The 19,484-nt window shown below is 43.9% G+C and overlaps 1 protein-coding gene across 1 annotated transcript; it reads left to right on the forward strand.

The window, feature by feature from the left end:
- The first annotated feature begins 800 nt into the window (after positions 1-800).
- On the forward strand, positions 801-3,902 carry LOC102210901 (transcriptional regulator Myc-2-like). The gene is made up of 3 exons (XM_005753864.1): positions 801-1,020; positions 1,625-2,237; positions 2,974-3,902. The coding sequence occupies exons 2-3, from the start codon at positions 1,634-1,636 to the stop codon at positions 3,474-3,476; spliced, it is 1,107 nt and encodes a 368-aa protein (XP_005753921.1). The 5' UTR covers positions 801-1,020; positions 1,625-1,633; the 3' UTR covers positions 3,477-3,902.
- Positions 3,903-19,484: the final 15,582 nt, after the last annotated feature.

Consider the following 19,484-nt stretch of genomic DNA (forward strand, 5'->3'; position numbering starts at 1 on the left):
AATAAATAAAGTTTCTTCATAGGTCTTGACCATGGAGCCCATAATCTGTTCTTTATATTTCAGTTTCATAGATGTTATTGTGATGTTGTCTTTCCCAGAATTAATTCAGATGACATCAAAACAGAGAAAATAAAAAATCACATCAAAGTAAAATAAATAAATATAATAACAGTATATTTGCTGTGCTAAATTCTTGTTTCTCCTTTTAGTGGCTTTGTTTATAATTTTTCAAAATAATTGTTTAAATATGTTTTGCTTTTGTTTAAGATTCTTTCTCTTAGGTTAGTTTTCCTTTAAATTTTTATTTTATTTTTTAATGATATTGTAATTGTTTTTATTTTATCAAACTTGATTCATTTAATACATTTTCTATTAGCAGATTACTGCTTTTGCATTCGTAGCTCGTGATCCTTTTCTTCGTTCTGTTGTTTGTTTGTTTATTCAATCCAGGTTTTCTTTCGATAAACATTGTTTTGCTTGTTTGTTTTCATGACTTCATCACGGGATAAGAGCGGGTTTCCCGGAACTTTGTTCCTTTACATCATTTACAGTCACGACCACCCTCTTACCATTCACAAAAAGTACACGTCCGCTGAGTAAAATAGTTCCCATATTTTGCACATCTTCTTGCTGAATTTAAAGTAAAACTAATACTACAATCAAGCTTTTATGGTAGAAATGCACTAAAGGTTATTTTCTAAAGGGTCAGCAGCACATCGATAGGTCCCGTTTGTTTACTACGTAGTTCGCATTTGGCGGGAAGATTGTAGTGCCGGCGGATGAAGATAAAAAAGCCGGAGTATTTAATGTGTGTGAAGCAGCTGATGGCTGAGTTTCACGCTGAGACGGCAGAGCAGCTGGGCGACACTGAGGGACCGTTATAGCGTCTGTTATCGAGAAACTGAGGATTATTTAAGACTGACAGGCTCTGCTGGACAAAGCCCGCTATACGTTTACTCGTTACTCGCTTGAACATTTGGACCTTTTTCACGTTTTCACCTTAACTGTTGGAGAAAAACGGTAAGTTTATGTCTGAAGCTTTCTGGATGCTTTTCTTTGCTGTCGTTTAACTTTTCGCTTAGTCAGTTTAAAATGTGTGCCGAATTTATCGCTGATGTTCGTTCTTCGCATTTTGACCGTTTTTCCTTTGATGCGTGACTCTGAATAAATGGTTCATTGTTATTAAACTAGCGTCGCGCATTTTGACAGCTGAGTTTCGCATATCTGCAGAAGTTCTCGCCTGTCTGGAGACTTTACTCATACTGAAGCTCTGTGTTTAACTCTGCTCTGCAACCTTTACTTATGTCTTTTAACCGCATATTCTGTTTTTATTTTTTGATAAAATTACTACTTTTAAAACTGTTACGCATGTTAAATCCCGAGTTTTAATACATTTGAGTGAGTGTGTCTGCACTGCAGATGTGTGTAGTGCTGTTTACTGATGAAGGATCTTTGCTTTCTATTATGTAAACTCGGGCTTTAATCCAAAGAAAGCTAAACTAGCTGTTTTTTGAATGGAGTCTGGCATGCTTAACTGATTCTCCTGCACTGTTGTAATATCAGATGGTTTTTGATGTTGTGGTCATGTGCTTGGCTCAGGCTGACCTGCTGTTGTGTTTCTCAGGCCGCCGTCATGCCGCCGGTGTTGAACAGCACAAACTACGATTATGACTACGACGTGGTCCAGCCCTACTTCTTCCTGAATGGTGAAGAGGAAGACTTCTACCCTCCTCCACGCAGCCAGCTCCTGCCGGCTCCCAGCGAAGACATCTGGAAGAAGTTCGAGCTGCTGCCTACACCTCCCTTGTCCCCCAGCCGGAGACCCTCCCTGTCTGCCGCCGACCACTTGGAGGCGGTGTCTGACCTCTTGGACGATGACCACAGCTCCTCTGCAGCATTTCTGCAATCCTTCATCATCCAGGATTGCATGTGGAGCAGCAGCTTCGCCGCCGCCACAGAGCTGGAGAAGGTGGTGTCAGAGAGGCTGGCCTCGCTGCGGGCCCGCCGGGACTCCTGCAACACTAAGACCATCACAGACAGAACAGCTGACGAGCAGGTGGGCGGGTCTCAGGTGAGCGCTGGGTACCTGCAGGACTTCCACACCTCGGTGACAGACTGCATTGATCCCTCTGTGGTGTTCCTGGGTGAGAAGCAGATGGATGATGGTGTGGCGATGGAGGTGGGGTCTGAGCTGAGACTGGACTCGCCACCACCCAGCAGCAGTGACAGCGAATCAGGTGAGTTTTATTTTGAAAAGCCAGCTCTTTAATCCTGAGTATCAGAGTCACTGAACTCTGATTTTCTCCGACCTTTCCTTCACTTCTCATTTACCCTCTGAGACCAGTGGTTAGAAACAAAGAAGCATCAGGTAGGATCCACTTGCATTTTGGGAAATGTAGTAACCCAGTGGTTTTCAGAGTATCTCAAAATACTGCATCTATTGAAACAGCCCGGCTCAGGTGCGTTGGGGTCCAATCAGCTGACTGAAGTGAACTCCTTAAAATCAGTAGCTAGTTTTCTTCTTGCAGTCATTACTTTTACATCACAGGAAGTGCAGAGGACAGTCAAATGATGTGGGGGCTCTCAGTGAAGCAGTGCCTGTCATCCCAGATCACACCAGCTGTTCAGAAAGCTTCACCACAGGGCTCTTTCTGTTCCTCATACGTCACCATTATTTTGACGCTATAGTTACTGTGGATAGTAGTGCATTAAAATGTAACCTTAGTCTGAATTAAGCTGTGGATTAAAATATCCACCAGTCAGTGTCAGCAGACATCTGAGAAATGTTTTCATTGGCCGGTAAATGTCTGAAAACTATGGAAGCGAGGAGTTCAAGGAGGGCACGTTTTCTGTCTCGCTCTGCTGCTTTCACTCGTTTTCTGTCCCTCACTCGTCCATCAGCAGGACGGTGGTTTTGGCTCAGACCGCGATCACTTTTATTTACACCAGAATGTTTTTCCTTGTTTTTCCCAGAAGAGGAAGATGATGATGAGGAAGAGGAAGAGATCGATGTGGTGACAGTGGACAGGAGAAAGTCATCTCAGCGGTCCCACACCTCCCCTCTGGTCCTGAAACGCTCTCACGTCAACATCCACCAACACAACTACGCTGCCCAGCAACCCCCTGAGAAACGGGTGAAGGCGGAGAGCAGCAGCGCGGCACCGAGGCAGAGCGGCGGGCGCCGGTGCTGGAGCCCGAAATCGGAGGGCGAGGACAACGACAAGCGCAGGACTCACAATGTGCTGGAGAGGCAGCGGAGAAACGAGCTGAAGATGAGCTTCATGGTTCTGAGGGACGAGGTCCCAGCGGTGGCCAACAATGAAAAAGCAGCAAAGGTGGTGATCCTGAAGAAGGCGGCGGAGTTCATCATGGAGGTCAGAGAGCAGGAGAGGAAGCTGTTGGCAAAGAAAGATGAACTGAGGAAGAGGAGCAGAGAGCTGAAGCAGAGGCTGCAGCAGCTCAGGACTTCACATTAACATCTGCTCAGTCGTTCTAGTTTCTTCACTTCAGGTTTTAAAGCTAAAAATAATGACCGACGTCACCTGAATGCAGCACGCTGCCCGTGGGGCTCGCTGCTCGTCTGTAATCAGGTTTTCTGTTTTTTATTTATTTTTGTTTTTATTGACTATTTTAATTTAAAGTAGTTTTTCAAACATTCCAGTTTATGAGGCGAAAATGTGAATAAATGTGTCATAACTTTAATTTACAGCTGATGATGAACAATAATTTAATTCACTATATTTAATCTGTTCACTCCCTAAAGCTTTTGTATTTTTAATTTCAGAGTTTATTTTTATATATATTGTTTTTGTTCAAAAGCTTTTTTTTTTTGCACTAAAAGTACACCAGAAGTGTTTTCATCCCTTCAGAATAAAAGCCCTTCACATGTTGGAGCTTCTCTTGATCTCAAAGTGTCTGCTTTGTTTCTGCAAACCTCCCTGTTTGTTTGTAAGTCCCAGAATCATGTGGCGGTGTGAAACGTGCCTCAGGCAGCCGCTGGATCCCCTTAGAAGGATCAGCTTAAACCCACAGTGACGTTACCCCACAGTCACTGATAAAATTCAAGTTTCAGTGGAAGTGTTTTCAGCTTCTTGTAACATCTGAGGGTGGAATCGCCAAGTTGGTTCCTTAGAGACAAATTCCGCCTCTTGAAAATGATCCAGCGCATATTCCTGTGGGTCATTTTCATGGCATTTCCTCTGTATTCTGGCCTGAGCTGTTTCTTTTCCGTCATTACTCAACATTTCGGCTGCGTCATCGGAGAACATCCGGCCCAGCGGAGCAGCGCGCTGAGGCTGTCGTGGTGCTGCGCGATTTCCACACTGAACACGGGGTGAAAGTTCAAACCAAATCAGCTGCTCTGCATTTACCAGCCGCATCACTTTAAGAGGGTCAAAGGTCAATTGGCATGGCTTTGACTGAACAGTATCTATATACACATAACTCCCTACGCTAGTAGTTAAATAATCTTTTGACTGAATAGCTGTCAAAGTTAATTTAACTCAGGACCACAGAAGAATGTAACAATCAAACACACCCGAGTTAGTCACATAATTCAGTGTAAGTTCAGGCCAATCATGTTCACACAAAGCTGTCAAACATACAGCTGATCTCAGAAAGCAGCAGGCTGTACACTTACGTAATCAAATATATCCTGATCATGTGTCATACAGCCTGGACTCAGCAAAAAAACTGTATTGATTGAACACAGAGGTGGTAAATGTGTCCATATGCTGAGTCACGAATGTTCCCACCTGGAAGTGTTCGTTCTTCACTCCACAGAGAATTTACAGGGAACTGTAGGGAACGCAACACGATATGAAGTTCAGTTTGTGAATTATGCTCCGATCAGTCAGGCAGGGTTTGTGTTCGGCTCGCTCGTCAGATCTGGTTTTAAAGGATTGAAGTTGTTACAATGAAACAAGCTTCACTGAAACAGGCTGGTGTCACAGTCATTTATTTTTACTGTTGAATGTGATATAAATGAGTGATGTAAGTAAAACAAAAGCCTAAAATCTCAGGTTTCTGAGGCAGAACAGGATAAAGTGTGTTTTTGAAATATACGCTCAAAATGAATGAGACCAATAAAGCAAATATTTTTTTAATCAATAATCAGAATCAGCATATTTAATCCCTGAGGAAATGATGTGGGTTACAGTTGCTCAGTATAAATAACAGAAACAGAAACACAGACATTTAAGTAATAGCACAATATATACAAATCGCTCAACAATAAAATAAAATAAGGATTAACAGAGGTGATTATAAACAAATATCAAGAAAGCTGACAGGAATATCGCAGAGTAGAAAGAGTGTGTGCAAAAGGGTGTAACTACTGCAGTGTTTGCGCTGTGTTAGAGGGAGGAGGTGTACAGGGAGATGGCGTCGGGCAGGAATGGTTTCCTGTGTCGTGGTGATATTTGGTCACCTGAGTCTCTCGCTGAACGAGCCAGCGTGTCATGGAGTGGGTGGGAGGTGTTATCCAACATTGTCTTTATGACACCACCTTGAGGGAGTCCAGCTCCATCCCCACAACACTACAGGCCTTACAGATCAGTTTATTAAGTCTGTTGGCATCTGCGACCCTCAGCCTGCTCCCCCAGCATGCAACAGCATAGAGGATCGCACTGGCCACAACAGACTCATAGAAAATCCTCAGCATTGTCCGGCAGATGTTGAAGGACCTCAGCTGCCTCAGAAAATAGAGACGACTCTGGCCCTTCCTGTAAAGTGCTGTGGTGTTTTTAGCCCAGTCCAGTTTATTGTCTGTGTACTCCAAGGTATTTATAGTCCTCCACAATGTCCACACTGACCCCCTGGATTGAAACAGGGGTCAAGTGTTTCCTGGTCTTCCTGAAGTCCACGATCAGTTCCTTGGTCTTTGCCACGTTGAGCTGCAGATGATTCTGCTCACACCACGTGACAAAGGAGTCGACCACAGCCCGGTACTCTGTCTCATCATCCCTGCTGATGCATCCAACCACCGCAGAGTCATCAGAAAACTGAAGATGGAGGTCTCTGTGCAGTGGCTGAAGTCTGTGGTGTAGAGGGTGAAGAGGAAGGGGGAGAGGACAGTCCCCTGTGGTGCCCCTGTGTTGCTGATCACCTTGTCAGACACATAACATTGAAGATGGACGTATTGTGGTCTTCCTGTCAGGTAATCAACGATCTAGGACCCCAGAGAAGCATCCACCTGCATCGCTGTTAGCTTATCACCCAGGAGGGTCGGCCTGATGCAGTTGAAAGCACTGGAAAAGTAAAAACCATGACCCTCACAGTGCTCACTGGTCCAGGTGGGTGTAGACACGATTGAGCAGAGAGATGATGACGTCCTCACTTCCCAGACGGGGCTGGTAATCAAACTGAAGCAGATCCTGATGTGGCAACAGTGCTATATGGAGAGGGAGGGAGCGACAGTGGTGTGGCTCAGGCTGGCTGGTGAGGTTGTGGGTGTGTGAGCATTCACTGAAAAACAAATTCAACTCGTCGGCTCTATCCTCACCTGAATCCAGTGGTGGTCTTCATGCCACTCAATAAAGGCACATGAGTCAAATTCAGCCTTCATATGGTTGGACTCATCAGCAGCAACGACGTGGGAGTTCACATCTCAGACAACCTCACCTGGACCACCAACACCACCTCCATCAGCCCAGCAGCACCTCCACTTCCTGGGACACCTGCAGCAGCCAACCCTCCTCCCATCCTCACCATGTTCTACAGGAGCACCATGGAGAGCGTTCTGACCAGCTGCATCTCCGTGTGGTTCAGAAACTGCAATGTTGGTGATCTCAGCAAACTACAACAAATTGTTAAAGCAGCTGCCAAGATCACTGGAACAACAACTGCTGCATCAGTAAGGCCTCCGGCGTCATGCTTGACCCCTCACACCCCTCACATGGACTCTGTTCCCTCTGGCAGACCCTACCGCAGCATCGGGGCCAGATCCTCCGGACTGCGGTTTAGCTTTTTCCCCCAAGCCATCAGACCCCTGAACTCACTGCCGCCCCCTCGCAAACATGGGTTCTCTGAAAAGACGTTCTGAATATGACTTTTGCAGGGAAAATAAAAGTATCTTTTGATATTCTTCTGACTTTTATTTCACTCATCTGTTTCTGATATTTAATCACTGATAAAGAGTCTGGGCGCTGGCCGTGAACTTTCCTTGTTGTGTCTAGAGTTCAGGCATGCAAGAAACAAAAGAAAAGAACCACTGTGATAACAGCATCAGGACAGGATCCTCTCTCATTCTTTCCATGAATAAAAAACTAATTTCTGAGTCGCAGTGACTCAGGCTGATTCACGGGAACAGTCCAGACTGCTGAGTCATGCTGAAAACCTGCAGATCGTCCAGGACGGTCAGCAGTGACTGAGGGGTGACGAGTTTCCGGTTTCTGCTGCTCCAGAGCTTTGTTTCCCACTTTTTCCACGTTTCTATTACCTCAGCGCTCATGTTTCTGATTAATTCTCAGTTTGAATTTGAAATCTGCATTAAGAATATTTTAGAAGAAAGCACAAACAAGCAGCCGCTAAGGGACAAGGAGCTTTGAGAGATGGAAAGGGCTTTGAAGACGTCTCAGCGACACTAAGACGATTCTTGTTCGTCCACACAGAGAGACATATGAGACTCTTTGTGAACCTCCAGGTGTCCAAACCACCGTGGACAGCTGAGTGTTGCTCTGAGGTTCCAAACAGAGAAGCCTGTGGACCCACAGCCTCTGAGTGACTGACTGTAAGGTGCCAGGAAGAAAATCCACATGAAGATAAAGAACGGGCTCTCGGGTGTCCACTGGGCTTTTAAATGCCTCCCACAGCAACCATAAATGAGTCCAGTGTGTCCTTGAATAAATCATGAGGTGTTTTATGGACTCCTAAATCTCCTCATAAAAACATATAGTGGGCTCTTAGGTCTGTGGTAGTCAAGTGTGCAGTGGGTAATCAGATGTCCCCATGCAGACTTGTTGGGATTGTCATGTTTCCATTTATGTCTTTTAAGGATCTTTCAGGAGGTGACAATAGACCCTCTGCTGTCAAACGAGCCATTTGAAAAGCACATACAGGGAATATCATGTGTCCACCTAAAGACATTAGAGGCTCCGAGGTACCCACACAGGCAAAATGCCAAGAGGAAGTGGGGACGTGTACTCAAGGGAATTTCTGCATATTCTTGTTTGTACAGGGCATCCAGGTGCTCTCATTTTCCTCTTGAGGGGAATTTGGGAACGAATAAACACTATAAAAGCTCCATAAAAGACTGAGACAAATTCCTGTGACCACTGAGGCGATGGCAGGACTCCCACCTGCTGCTCATAAATCAGGAGCTGCACTTTCCTTGCGATAAACACAGTTGGAGGTCTCCCTGAAAAGCAGAGAGACTCCTTTGGCGTATCTTTTCCTCTGAAAACACACAGTGTTGAAATACTCCTGCTGAGCAGCTTCATCCAGACTGTTTGACACCAAATGATGTTTTAATTTCTGCTGAGTTACAGTCGGGACAAAGCTGGAAGCTGTGAATCTCATCAGGCAGGCAGAAGGCACGGATCAGGTGGTAAATCTGCCAGATTGGTGTTTGTTCGCGCTCTCTGACAGGAAGCTCGCAGTCACATGATCTGAGCTCTCAGGGTGGCAAACAGCAGATCAAAGAGAATTCACAAACCATCGGGGGGTGGGACATGTTGCTGTTACTTTAGCCATGTTGTCAGCAGAGTGGGATCTAGTTTGTGGCGATTACACGTTGATACACAAAGAGCCTTAAAAACATTTCAGTTTATCCAAACGTTGTTCTGCTGTTTGTGTGTAACTCTGTTGTTGTGTTAAAGTGCTGCACTATACCAAAGACAAACACGTGAGCTCAGTGAACCTTCCTGCATGGATGCGGGTTCAGTGACTGCCGGTGCTGTTCCCACTTCCTGCTGCAGAAACTGCAGTTGAACTGCATAATTTGAGATATTCAAATAAAAGCAGAAAACAGTTTCCTGGGACTCCCCATGGAGAGATTTGCATAGACTTACCAGGAATTTCCATTTTTAATTATTGGTTTAAGTTCCATCCTTTGCATTTTATCCTGATTTTCTGGAGTCCAAAGCTCATAACTCATAACAGGCAGGAGTTTCTACACGTTCAGGGTTTTTTGTACATTTAATAACTGAAAACTGTAGAAAAATCTTAGACAGGTGTTTGCTGAATACAGTAACTCGAAGTGTGCACAAAGAGACAGTTTAACTGTCATTGAAAGAGAATAAAACTATGACACACCTGTTACAATCATCCAGCGTCAGTCATTATTTGTCAGAGGTTCCACCGTGTGGACGCGTCTTTGAAACGCGTCATTATTTCACTGCTAAGCTGCTGCTTTGGATTCAAACACAAACACTCAAAGAAGGATTAAATAGGGATGCTTGCGTGTGATGTAAGGAAAATGTAAGGAATTCATTTTTGAGTTTGATTACTTAAAAACAAACGAACACAAAAGTATCAAGTAATGTGTGACACAGATGTTTACAGATGCTTGCTTAGAGCTTTGCACTGATATAAGAGTTAAAGTTCTGTTTTAAACATCTTTATTCATGTTTTCCCTTTTTTTTCCTGTTAACTTTGAAATGTATTGTTTGCTACAAGATTTAAATGTAGATTTTAGGATTCGTTGTCATTTGCGCTGAAGCACTGCCGAGTATGAGGCTTTGTTTTTGGAGCAGATGGTAAAAAGAGACGCAGAAATGCAGAGTTTTCGTTTATTCAGCATTTATTGTTGCAGGCTGTAGAGGATCGTGCAGCTGAGTTTTCTCACTTTTTCCAGGTGAAGACAAACAGCAGCTTCCCCTGAAGCTGTTCAACTGCTCACAACATTAACATGCAAATGAGCTCACATGTAATTTCCACAGAAAACACAGCAGCTTTACGTCCGGTCAGAGCTGGTTTACCAGCCTGCAGGGCAGAATTAACCAGCAGGTCTTTATTAACATTTCTGTGCAAAACCTGAGAAAGCAGGGGTAAAATCTTCTGTTCTCCAGGGCAAATGAGGCCAAACCTAAGAAACAACACCATCTTACAGATGATGATGATGAAAAAAGAGAGGGTTTCCTTTAAACCTCATACCTGTCTTACCCGTCATTAGACATTTAAATGTTTGCTGCAGCATAAACTGTAAAAGCCTTTACAGCCACCTTCTTATTTCACGTCTTCATCCATCATCAGTGTCAGTTCTCCACTAGTTTGGTTTATGAGTGACTCTGATGACTCAAGCAGAACTTGTTCTCATCCTGAAAAAGTCCAAATCTGTTGACTTGTCGTGTTATGCACAAATTGTCCTTTGACATTGGAGCATTTATGGATCTGCTTTAGCAACACAGGATGCTCAAAGATAACTTTCCACTTTGAAAACCAACAAGTTTTAGCAACACAGTAATGTGATGCGTTACTGTAATAATTGAGTAATTACATTACAGTTACAATCCACTTTCATTACAAAGGTCCACTTGGGCTACAATCAGCTGATTTCAGTTGAGGTGCAGGAGGAGGAATATGGTGGAAACAGCTGTTAGTCAGTGGAGAGTTGACTTTTATTTTATCGCATGAAAGGTAAGGAGCACGATGGTAAAATGCAAAATGCATCCAGAAGAGTTGCAAACAGCTGCATCTGCTGCTAACACAACTTCAGCTCTTTGTGTTCACAAACAGCATGCTAATGCTAAGCTAGCCAAGCTCCCAGAGTGATGTTAAAGCTGAGTGCATGCTGAGCCCACCCAGCAGCCAGAGCCTGGACTTCAGCAGGTAACAAACTGATGAGCGGTCAGTTTATAGACAGCGTGGTGACGGCTTTAAAGTCTCTTTGTGCTGGATTTCATGTTTGCTTTGTGTTCATACCTAAATACTAGGGGTGCAACGATACTCGTAACGATATTGAACCGTTCGATACATCTTTTGGTTCGGTACGCATATGTATCAAACAATACAAAATTTTTAATTTATTTTATCAACTTTTCTTCTGACGATGCCGTCTGTGTTGAACCGAAGTGTGAATTTTGTGTATTGTTGCACCCCTACTAAATACGTGTGTCCTCACAGGATAGGGATTTGTGTTGGCGTGTGTAGCCTCAGGTTTATATTGTTAAATGGTAATTTTGTTACAATGCATTTCTGGTCATTTTACTGAGCAAAGAGTTATGTAACAAGTAGTGTAATTAATTACTTTCTTTGAGTAATTAAGTAACATACTGCATTACTTTTAAGAAAAGTAACAAGTAATGTATACTGCATTACTTTTCTTGAGCAACAACCCAACACTGATGCTTACATATGTGGAGCTCTGTGGTTTGATCTTTGGCTTTCACTTACTGTTTGGTTACGTTTAGTCACTAAAAGTTTTGGTTTAGAAAAGGTCATAGGTCAGGATGATCTTCTCGTTCCCTTCGTAGCAGTAAGCCCGCTCGCTGACTAATGTCGGACTTAGAAGTGACAGTTTTGTCTTTCTGTTATCATAATGCTATGTGTCATAACCTGATGTGTCAGGTTCAGTTTTGACAAATCACATGAGAGCAGGTGGCCAAAGGATGTTTTGTGTGTAAAATGTTTGACAAACTGAACAAAAATGGGCTGAAAGCACACCGAAGCTGAAACACTGACGTGCCCCCTGAGCTCTCCGTCTTTCTGCAGCTCAAAAACCAGTCAGGTGACCTTACAGCACACCTCCACAGGTGTTCATCTCTCCTTGTCAGGAGTCACTGACGTCTTCTCCTCAGTAAGTTGTCTTGCACCTGCTGCTTACGGCTATATCATTTTACTTTTGTGCAAACTGTGGTGACCTGATAACTGCGCCTTTATTGAGCAGATCTAATCAACCGTATCAGCAGCTCGAGTTTCAGTCTTGTGGTTTAGGCACATCTGAAGCTTTTTTCTGGGTTTTTCTCTATAAATAAACAAAAAGTTCAGCTTTGAAAAGCACCTGTAGTGATGACACTGAGCTTTCACACCCTTCAACCTTCCCACCCATCCTGCCGAGCTCCCATGGGACACCGAGATGGCCTCCCCCCAAACAGCCCCCTGCGCCCTCTCAGTGCGTCTGCAGCAGGGTTTTCCCTTGCGCAGAGCTGCTCCCCACGCTGAGCGGAAAAACTGTCTGTCTGCAGACCACCACAGAAAAACCTGCCGACCACAGCGCGGCGTGCTCACTGTTGGGTTTCCACAGACGTACAATTGTTTTAATGACACAAAGGATTTTCTGTTGTGGTGGGTTCGTTACTACGGGAAGAAAAGCATCCAGAGTTCAGCTGGTTCAGTCATTAATTTAAAATCAAGTGAAAAATAGAAACTAAGTTCACTTGTTGCAAAGACAATTTAAGACTGTAAGACTGTCTGAGGTTTGAAGGGAAACAAACTGCCGTGTGACGTCTCTGCAGATGATTTATAGTCATTTTTACAACAAGAAATTATTCTTAGCACAAAAATTCAACTCAGCAACTCTAGAAATGTGAGAAAAGCTCCATGCAGACAAAGATGCAAGCATGCAGACTGAAATAAATGCTTGATTTTTGGGGCGATGATGTTTTTGGAATGAAAGTTGTACCATAAAATTAAGTTAAAATATAAGAAACCATTAGAAAAGGATCATATTTTACACACGTCAACAAAAAGTGACGCCCGTCAGGCTCAACAACACCCCGAGCTCCCAAAACAGAGGGAAACAGCACCACGAGCACCTCCTGACGAGGCCCGATTACTTTTTGTGGCCTCAAAGAAAAAGAAACTGAGGATGATACAGAAAAAAATAAAACAAGAGAAGAACCAGAAATTATAAATGAAAGCATGTGAGTGACACAACCTGCAGTACCTCTAATGACCACCGGTGGCAGGTAAGCAAGACAGTCGCTACCAGCTCGCAGGTTCAAACTTTTGTACTTAAACTTCGTCCATATTTCTATAAACCATTCATATTTATTTATGGTCATTAAATCATGAACATATTATATATATATATATAGTAAGTAGTTAAACATCTCTCATTTATTCAAGTATCTTTGCAACATAAATATATTGTATGCATGTATGGTTATACTGCTGTGTAGCAGCTGTGCGACATTATCAGTATTGTGTGTTGTTGTTATTCTGTTGCATGAACTACGGTGGCCCTGAGAGGCCAAACAGACTGCAACAAACACCAGCAATAAGAAAAACACTGCAAAAGCACAGGGGAAGTGTTTCTGGGGAGACAATAACCCGACGGACCAGTTGCAGGAACCCAAAACATGGTAGGCGTGTTTTATCATCATTCATATAATACTGATGACGGATTGTTAGGCTAATAGGCTAACACACTTACCTCTCATCTTTTCTTTCCTCACAAAACCAACAGATCTTCCACTTCTGTTCAGCGTCTCCCAGCACAGTTCTTAGCATATTTTGTTTCCTGCAACTGGTCTGCAACTTTTTTCTATTTCCGTTGTGTTTTGTGTGTTTTTGCAGCATTTTTCTTTTTGCTGGTGTTTTCTTAAGTTGCAGTGCGTTTGGCCTCTCAGGGCCACCGTAATGAACACACTGAAAGCAAAGAAATAACTGCAGCCCAGTTCCTTGTATGTGTGAACATAACTGGTCAATAAAGCTGATTCTGACAAAACTGTCACATTAAATCAAACAAGAAGCACAATCAGAAGAAACAATTTTAACAACAGCACTGGGAGAGTTTCCTGCTGCATGTCCTGCATCACATCATCACACAGCATGGACACGAGAAAAAACAAAGTGTCAAAATTCTTCCAAAACAAAGAAGAAAATATCTGAAGATTTCTGAGGGGAAATTTCCCTTCAAGGCAACAATCATAATGGAAACAAAATCTGGGGCCAAAGAAAGACATGGGTGAGTAAATCTGGAAGGTAAATGTGTCAGAAATCAGCATGTGAGTAAAAGCGTGAGTCATCGGTGTCTCCCCTTCACCTCCCTCAGCTCTTCACGCTTCATCGTTCAGACTGAGCAACTTTCCACAAGAACACTTCTGCAAAATCAGCTGAAGGAGCAGCCCTCTGTGTTTCTGTTAAACTGCCTTTCACCACAGGCCAGCTCGCTTTGAAGGACTCGCGCTGTGTATTTATGAAAGCAAAAACAAGACTTTCACTGCACTCGGAGTGGGAAGATGGTCTCACAATTGCTTTTGTCTGGAAGTTCCCACTTTCAGAACCATTAGACAAAAAGGCGTAAAAACGACTGCGGTTAAAAGGTTTGCGCAAATAAACATCAGAGAGGCGTGAGCGTGCAGGCCGGGTTACTCTGACCGACACCACAACATCTGTTTATGAGCATTTCAAATCTGCGCGTTAAAAATAAACCGAGCGGAATCCCCGAACATTCAAAGAAAGTATTTTCATAAAATTGTGCTGAAGAACTTTTTTTACTTAGCGGGAATGTTCGTGCATGCAGCAGAGCAGCAACGCCGCAGTGATGCTGCATGTGAGGTGTGTTCAGCATCCACGCTCCCTGAGCTCTGACTGATCCTGTGGGCTTCACAGCATTTCTGTCGTATTAATAGTGCCCACTGTTTTGATACAGTGAAGAAGAGTGTCCATTGATGTTCATCATGTTTTGTGTCGTCATATGCAGCTATATGATCAACAGAGATGATTTTGCTGGATTAGCAGAGACGGGAGCTTCATGATCCGGGCTTAACAGGAATAATAAACTGATGCCACAGTGAACATGGACAGCTCTGGACTCGCTCGCTCGCTCACTACAAACCAGAGCAGTCTGCAGATGTGCTTTAGTAATGCTTCCAGGATCGCTGGGGCTAATGGCCGAATGAAGTTCAAGGACTCACAATGAGGCAGGAGGGAAAGGAGGAAGTCCTAAACTTCTTTGGAGCATCCATACACAGTTTTGTGTCTGTGCCACTCCTGAGTTCAGGTCCAGTTCTTGCTTTTCTTTGGGAGGAGCAGCCATAAGCAGCAGGACTGGAGTCTGTCCCAAAGCTCAGTGACCATCATTCACACTCTCCAAGGTCCATCTTCAGAATAATTTATCATCACATCTGCAGCTGCCTGATGGAGCAGCCAGGCTCTCAGCTGCACATCAGGATGTTTTCAGTCCAGCTGAAGGTCTTTCAGAAAACACTGTGAGAGGGAACTTTTGGACTATGTTACCGAAACCTTAATCTGGAGTTTCAGCTGTATTTCCATGCACTGTGCACAGTAGATGGAATGATCCACTTTACTCTGGTGTGAAAAGTGAAAAAGAAACTGAAAGGCACATTTCAGTAAACAGCAGCAGCTCAGTTATCTGGAAGGCAGTAACCTAAAAATACACCCTTGTTTCCTGAGCTTCAAACACACCACCTTGTGTTTTTCTGAGAAGCTTCACCTGCTGCGGTTTCTTACATCAGCTCAGGTTATTTATTGACTTCTAGTCTCTCTTGAGACGACTGACAGCAGCCATTCGTCTTCAAGCTGACAGAGATGGTGACACTGTGCACGGCCACGTCTCGTACAGCCGTCCCTTCATCCCAGAACCAGAGAAAACACACAGATCCCAGAACAACAAATGTTAATGGGCTCCAACAATGCACCTGCTGATATACATGTAAACAGGACCATTAAACTAATGAGTCAGAACAGTCGGCTTGGAGCTGACGGCCACAATAGGGAAGTCGGAGACGGCCCAGTCTGGCTGCTAAATGTGGAACAGCTTCACTGCTGCACAAAATGCAGTATTTTTACATTAATGTGTCACTGTGACTAAACTACATGTTTATTCTTGGGGCAGGATTTGCTGACCTAGCAAAGTGAAAAAAAACTCGAGCGATTCAGCCCAAACCAAACTCCGTGATAATGAAGACGGAAAAATAACTAAATATAAGGACACTGACTGAAACTCGGAGTAAAAATAACAGCACCGCACAGAACATGAGCCCCAGCCTCCAGCTCCAACTTCTGAGGTGGACATTTATTGTTTTGTGGCTGCAAAGGCAAATAAAGACAAAGAACCTTGAAGCTTCAACGCCACAAAACCAAACAGAAAACCATCGGGCTGCCAAGCTTCAGTTTAACCAACGCAGGCGGCTGTAGCTGCTAACTGCAGCCCTGAACTGGACACGTTTGTGCTGTTGGAGATTTTAATGAGTCATGTGACCAATAATATGGCTGCTGTGAGTTTAATGGGAATAACAGGCCGGCCAAGACGTCTGAGCTCCAGCTTCTCTGAGTGAAATTCTATTTTTTTATTAATTTAATTACCGTCTTTGTAGTCAGTGCTAACAATGCTAATGAGCGTTAGCATGCTTTCAGCTCAGTTGGCCAAAATGTTCAGGTTGAGGCCCAAAATCAATGAGTGATGCCGCAGTAATCACGTCCATCTTTTGTATACAGTACGTGCAAAAACTATTTTATTGTTGCGATCTTTTCCTGTGAAGCTCATCGGTTTTGTAGACCTCGCTGCTCTGGACCCACAAAAGTACAGGAACAAAGGAGGGATGCAGGTGTTTGGGAGATTTAATGAAAACCACTTCATGCAGCAGAGCTTTGAATCCTGTTCACAGTGTTACTGGTGTGTTTTGCAGGAGGCACTGGTGAACTGTGGGCCAGTAACAGTTAGCAGTAAATTGTGAGTCACTGACAGAAAGGACGACGTTAAGATGAAAAGAAAACAGTCGTGTTAGTGTTTGCAGTATCTTATCACACAGCTGCCGTCTGGTTAACCCACAAAACTAAAAGTAACACTCCCCACCTGACAGATCGAACTGCTGAGCTGATAAGCCTTCACGTGTCCCTGTTTACCCACGATGCCGTGCGGTTTTATCACTCAAACGATGGAGCGGTTTCCTTTTTCACTCCAACATCAATCCCACCGACCTGCAGGAAGGAACTCCTAACACGGGCAGCAGGTGTGCTGTGTCACAGTGAAGTTTAATGAATGCACACGAGCGGTTTCAGGGACAGAGATGGTTGTTGAATAAAATAAGTTCCTCGAGTAGAAAGCTCACGTTCCTCATGTTGTTGGAAATAGATTGTTCGAGTTCTCTTACATGGAAAAACCAGAACATCACTTCCTTATTTCCTCACTTCAGCCCTTCCTTAATAACTAGAAGGATGCAGATCGGGATCCAAAAATTATTTGTTCATAGAAATGAATCAAATCAGAATCCAGCGATAGTGACACCTCACAAGAACAAGGTCCTGGGTTTGGATCGTTCAGCCTGTTTGCAGGTTCTCTCCAGGTTCTCTCTGGGTTCTCTCTGGGTTCTCCGGCCTCTATAGTCCAAAGATAAGTATGATTGGTTAACAGGTGTTTCCAATCTGGCCGCAGGTGTGAATCATTTTGTCTTTTGTTTTAACCCTGCAACCACCGGTCCAGGTGTACGTTACCTTTTATTAACAGACAAATACAGGTTACATGTTACAAAGGAGCCAAATCAACAGTAAGTGTTTGCATCCTGTTAAAGTGCTAGCGTGGCTCCTTCACAGGTGATCACCATTTGCCTGTTTTGTCCAGTACAACTTCTGGCCCAGGTGTTATGAAGTATCTGACTAGATTTTTCCACTTCACTCATTTAAAACACTAAATTTCCACCGCTTGTCATTTTTATTTTTCACGCCTCCACTGACATTACAAGCGTGCCTTACCTTTTCTGTGTTGCTTTCGTGTGGTTTGGCTCCTCCCACGGTTCGTGCGGATCCTGATATTGATGCTGTTTTGCATCTTTTTTGCAAAAATGGAGATTTTCCAACAAAAGAGCAAAAAACCGAAGCGTGAAGAGTCTGAAGTTACTTCTTTAATTTTTTATTTTTATTGATTATGCGGATCATGAGAGCTAAAAAGAAAAGGTTGGATATGATTATTGATGATGTATCTGGTTTCTTAGATTCTACACATTGTTAAAATGCCTAAAATCATCACATTCCTGTAATAAAGATGAAGAGCAGCACTGATGGAGACTGCAGCGACTCCGCAGCAGTGGGAGCTGCTCCACCTGCGTGAGCGTTTTATTATCTGTGAGGCTGATAATACAAACCACTCTCGGGCTTATTTTTAACTGCCACAGCTGAAGGAAATCGTGCCTGATGTGATAATAATAGTTGACCTAAAAGGAGTCAGGAAAGGGAAATATCCCCGAGGTTTGACTTTATCTCGGCTTCAGTGGAAAGTGAGTTACAGCCTACATCTGCCCCTGCAGCACCGTGAACTGATCAGAGATTTCTTTTTCCATTTGAACTGTCATGAAGTTATTTTACAGGAAGTGACCACAATCTTCTGTCCCTGCACGGGGAACCGGTCTGCAGCATCGGGTCCAGGTTCTGTCGCCCCTGAACGCACAGATCAGTCATCTGGTTTACTGCAGTACACGTGCTTCATTGTTTCTAAAGCTTGATGTTGTCATCTTTAAATTAAGCAGCAGTGGGTGTCTCCCACCTGACTCCCTCAGAGTCAGCTGACTGGTTGACGTGTGTCCCGTGGTTCTGGCGGTTAGAGGCCACACAGAAACATTAACGAGAGTTTGGTTGTTTCATGTGTCAGAGCACTTGTTGATCCCTTCAGCAGGACATGGGCGTGCTCTCTCCTCCTACTACAAACGCTTCATAAAAAGTGTCTTTGATCTGCGATGACACGTCAAACACGCAGGAAGTCTTTCTTTCTGAAACACACACACGCTCACAACCCACGCACTTTATCTAATCTTTACACTCTCACTATAAAGATAAGATTTCATTCAAATATCTCAGTCAAGATAACATGCATTCCTCTCCCGCCCACGTCCCTCTGAAGACATTAGCAGCAGTCTGAAATCCAGTGAGGCGTGGAAGTGCCCCCTACAGGCTGCACTGCTCACTACTGTAGCTGTAAACGACTCGTGATTAAACAGAATCAGGTCGAGCGGTTTGGAGACAAAGTTAGAGACACACTGAGACGGTTTGACATGTGCAGAGCAGGGACCGAGGATACACCGGACACAGGATGATGAAGATGGAGCTGCCAGCAGATACAGGCGCAAATATCAATAGTAGCAGTCCAGATACTGGTATCAGATCAATACCAGCACAAGAAGTTTCTTTCTTCTCAGTTCAGTATGGAGCCCACTGATTTATGTTCAACCTTTTTTTCTTTTTAATGACACAAAAACCTCAAACATGCACTGTGGAAAACATCTGGCCCTTTTTGTGTCGACTGTCACGTCTGTTTTATTTAAAGCCTATGTCACATCCAGACTACAGCAGCTGATCCAAAGTGCTTTACAGACACATTTGCATAAAAAACACATTTCCCAAAAATCCAGCCTCAATATCAGAAATTACAAACTGGTCATGATTCAGCTGAGACGTCCCGACACGCTGCTCCCCCACATACACCGCCTTCATAGGGTCAAAGTATTGGTTTGGTCCCTGTGTTACTTGGTATCAGCTGCCAAACAGCTGGAGAAGACAAAGACCTCAGAGGAGGGTCACAGAGGGGTGGTGCAGCAGAGGAGGAGGAGTGTGTGTGTGTGTGTGTGTGTGTGTGTGTGTGTGTGTGTGTG

Source organism: Pundamilia nyererei, unplaced genomic scaffold, assembly GCF_000239375.1.
Source record: "Pundamilia nyererei isolate P.nyererei 1_Seehausen unplaced genomic scaffold, PunNye1.0 scaffold00473, whole genome shotgun sequence".
Taxonomy (NCBI): Eukaryota; Metazoa; Chordata; class Actinopteri; order Cichliformes; family Cichlidae; genus Pundamilia; species Pundamilia nyererei.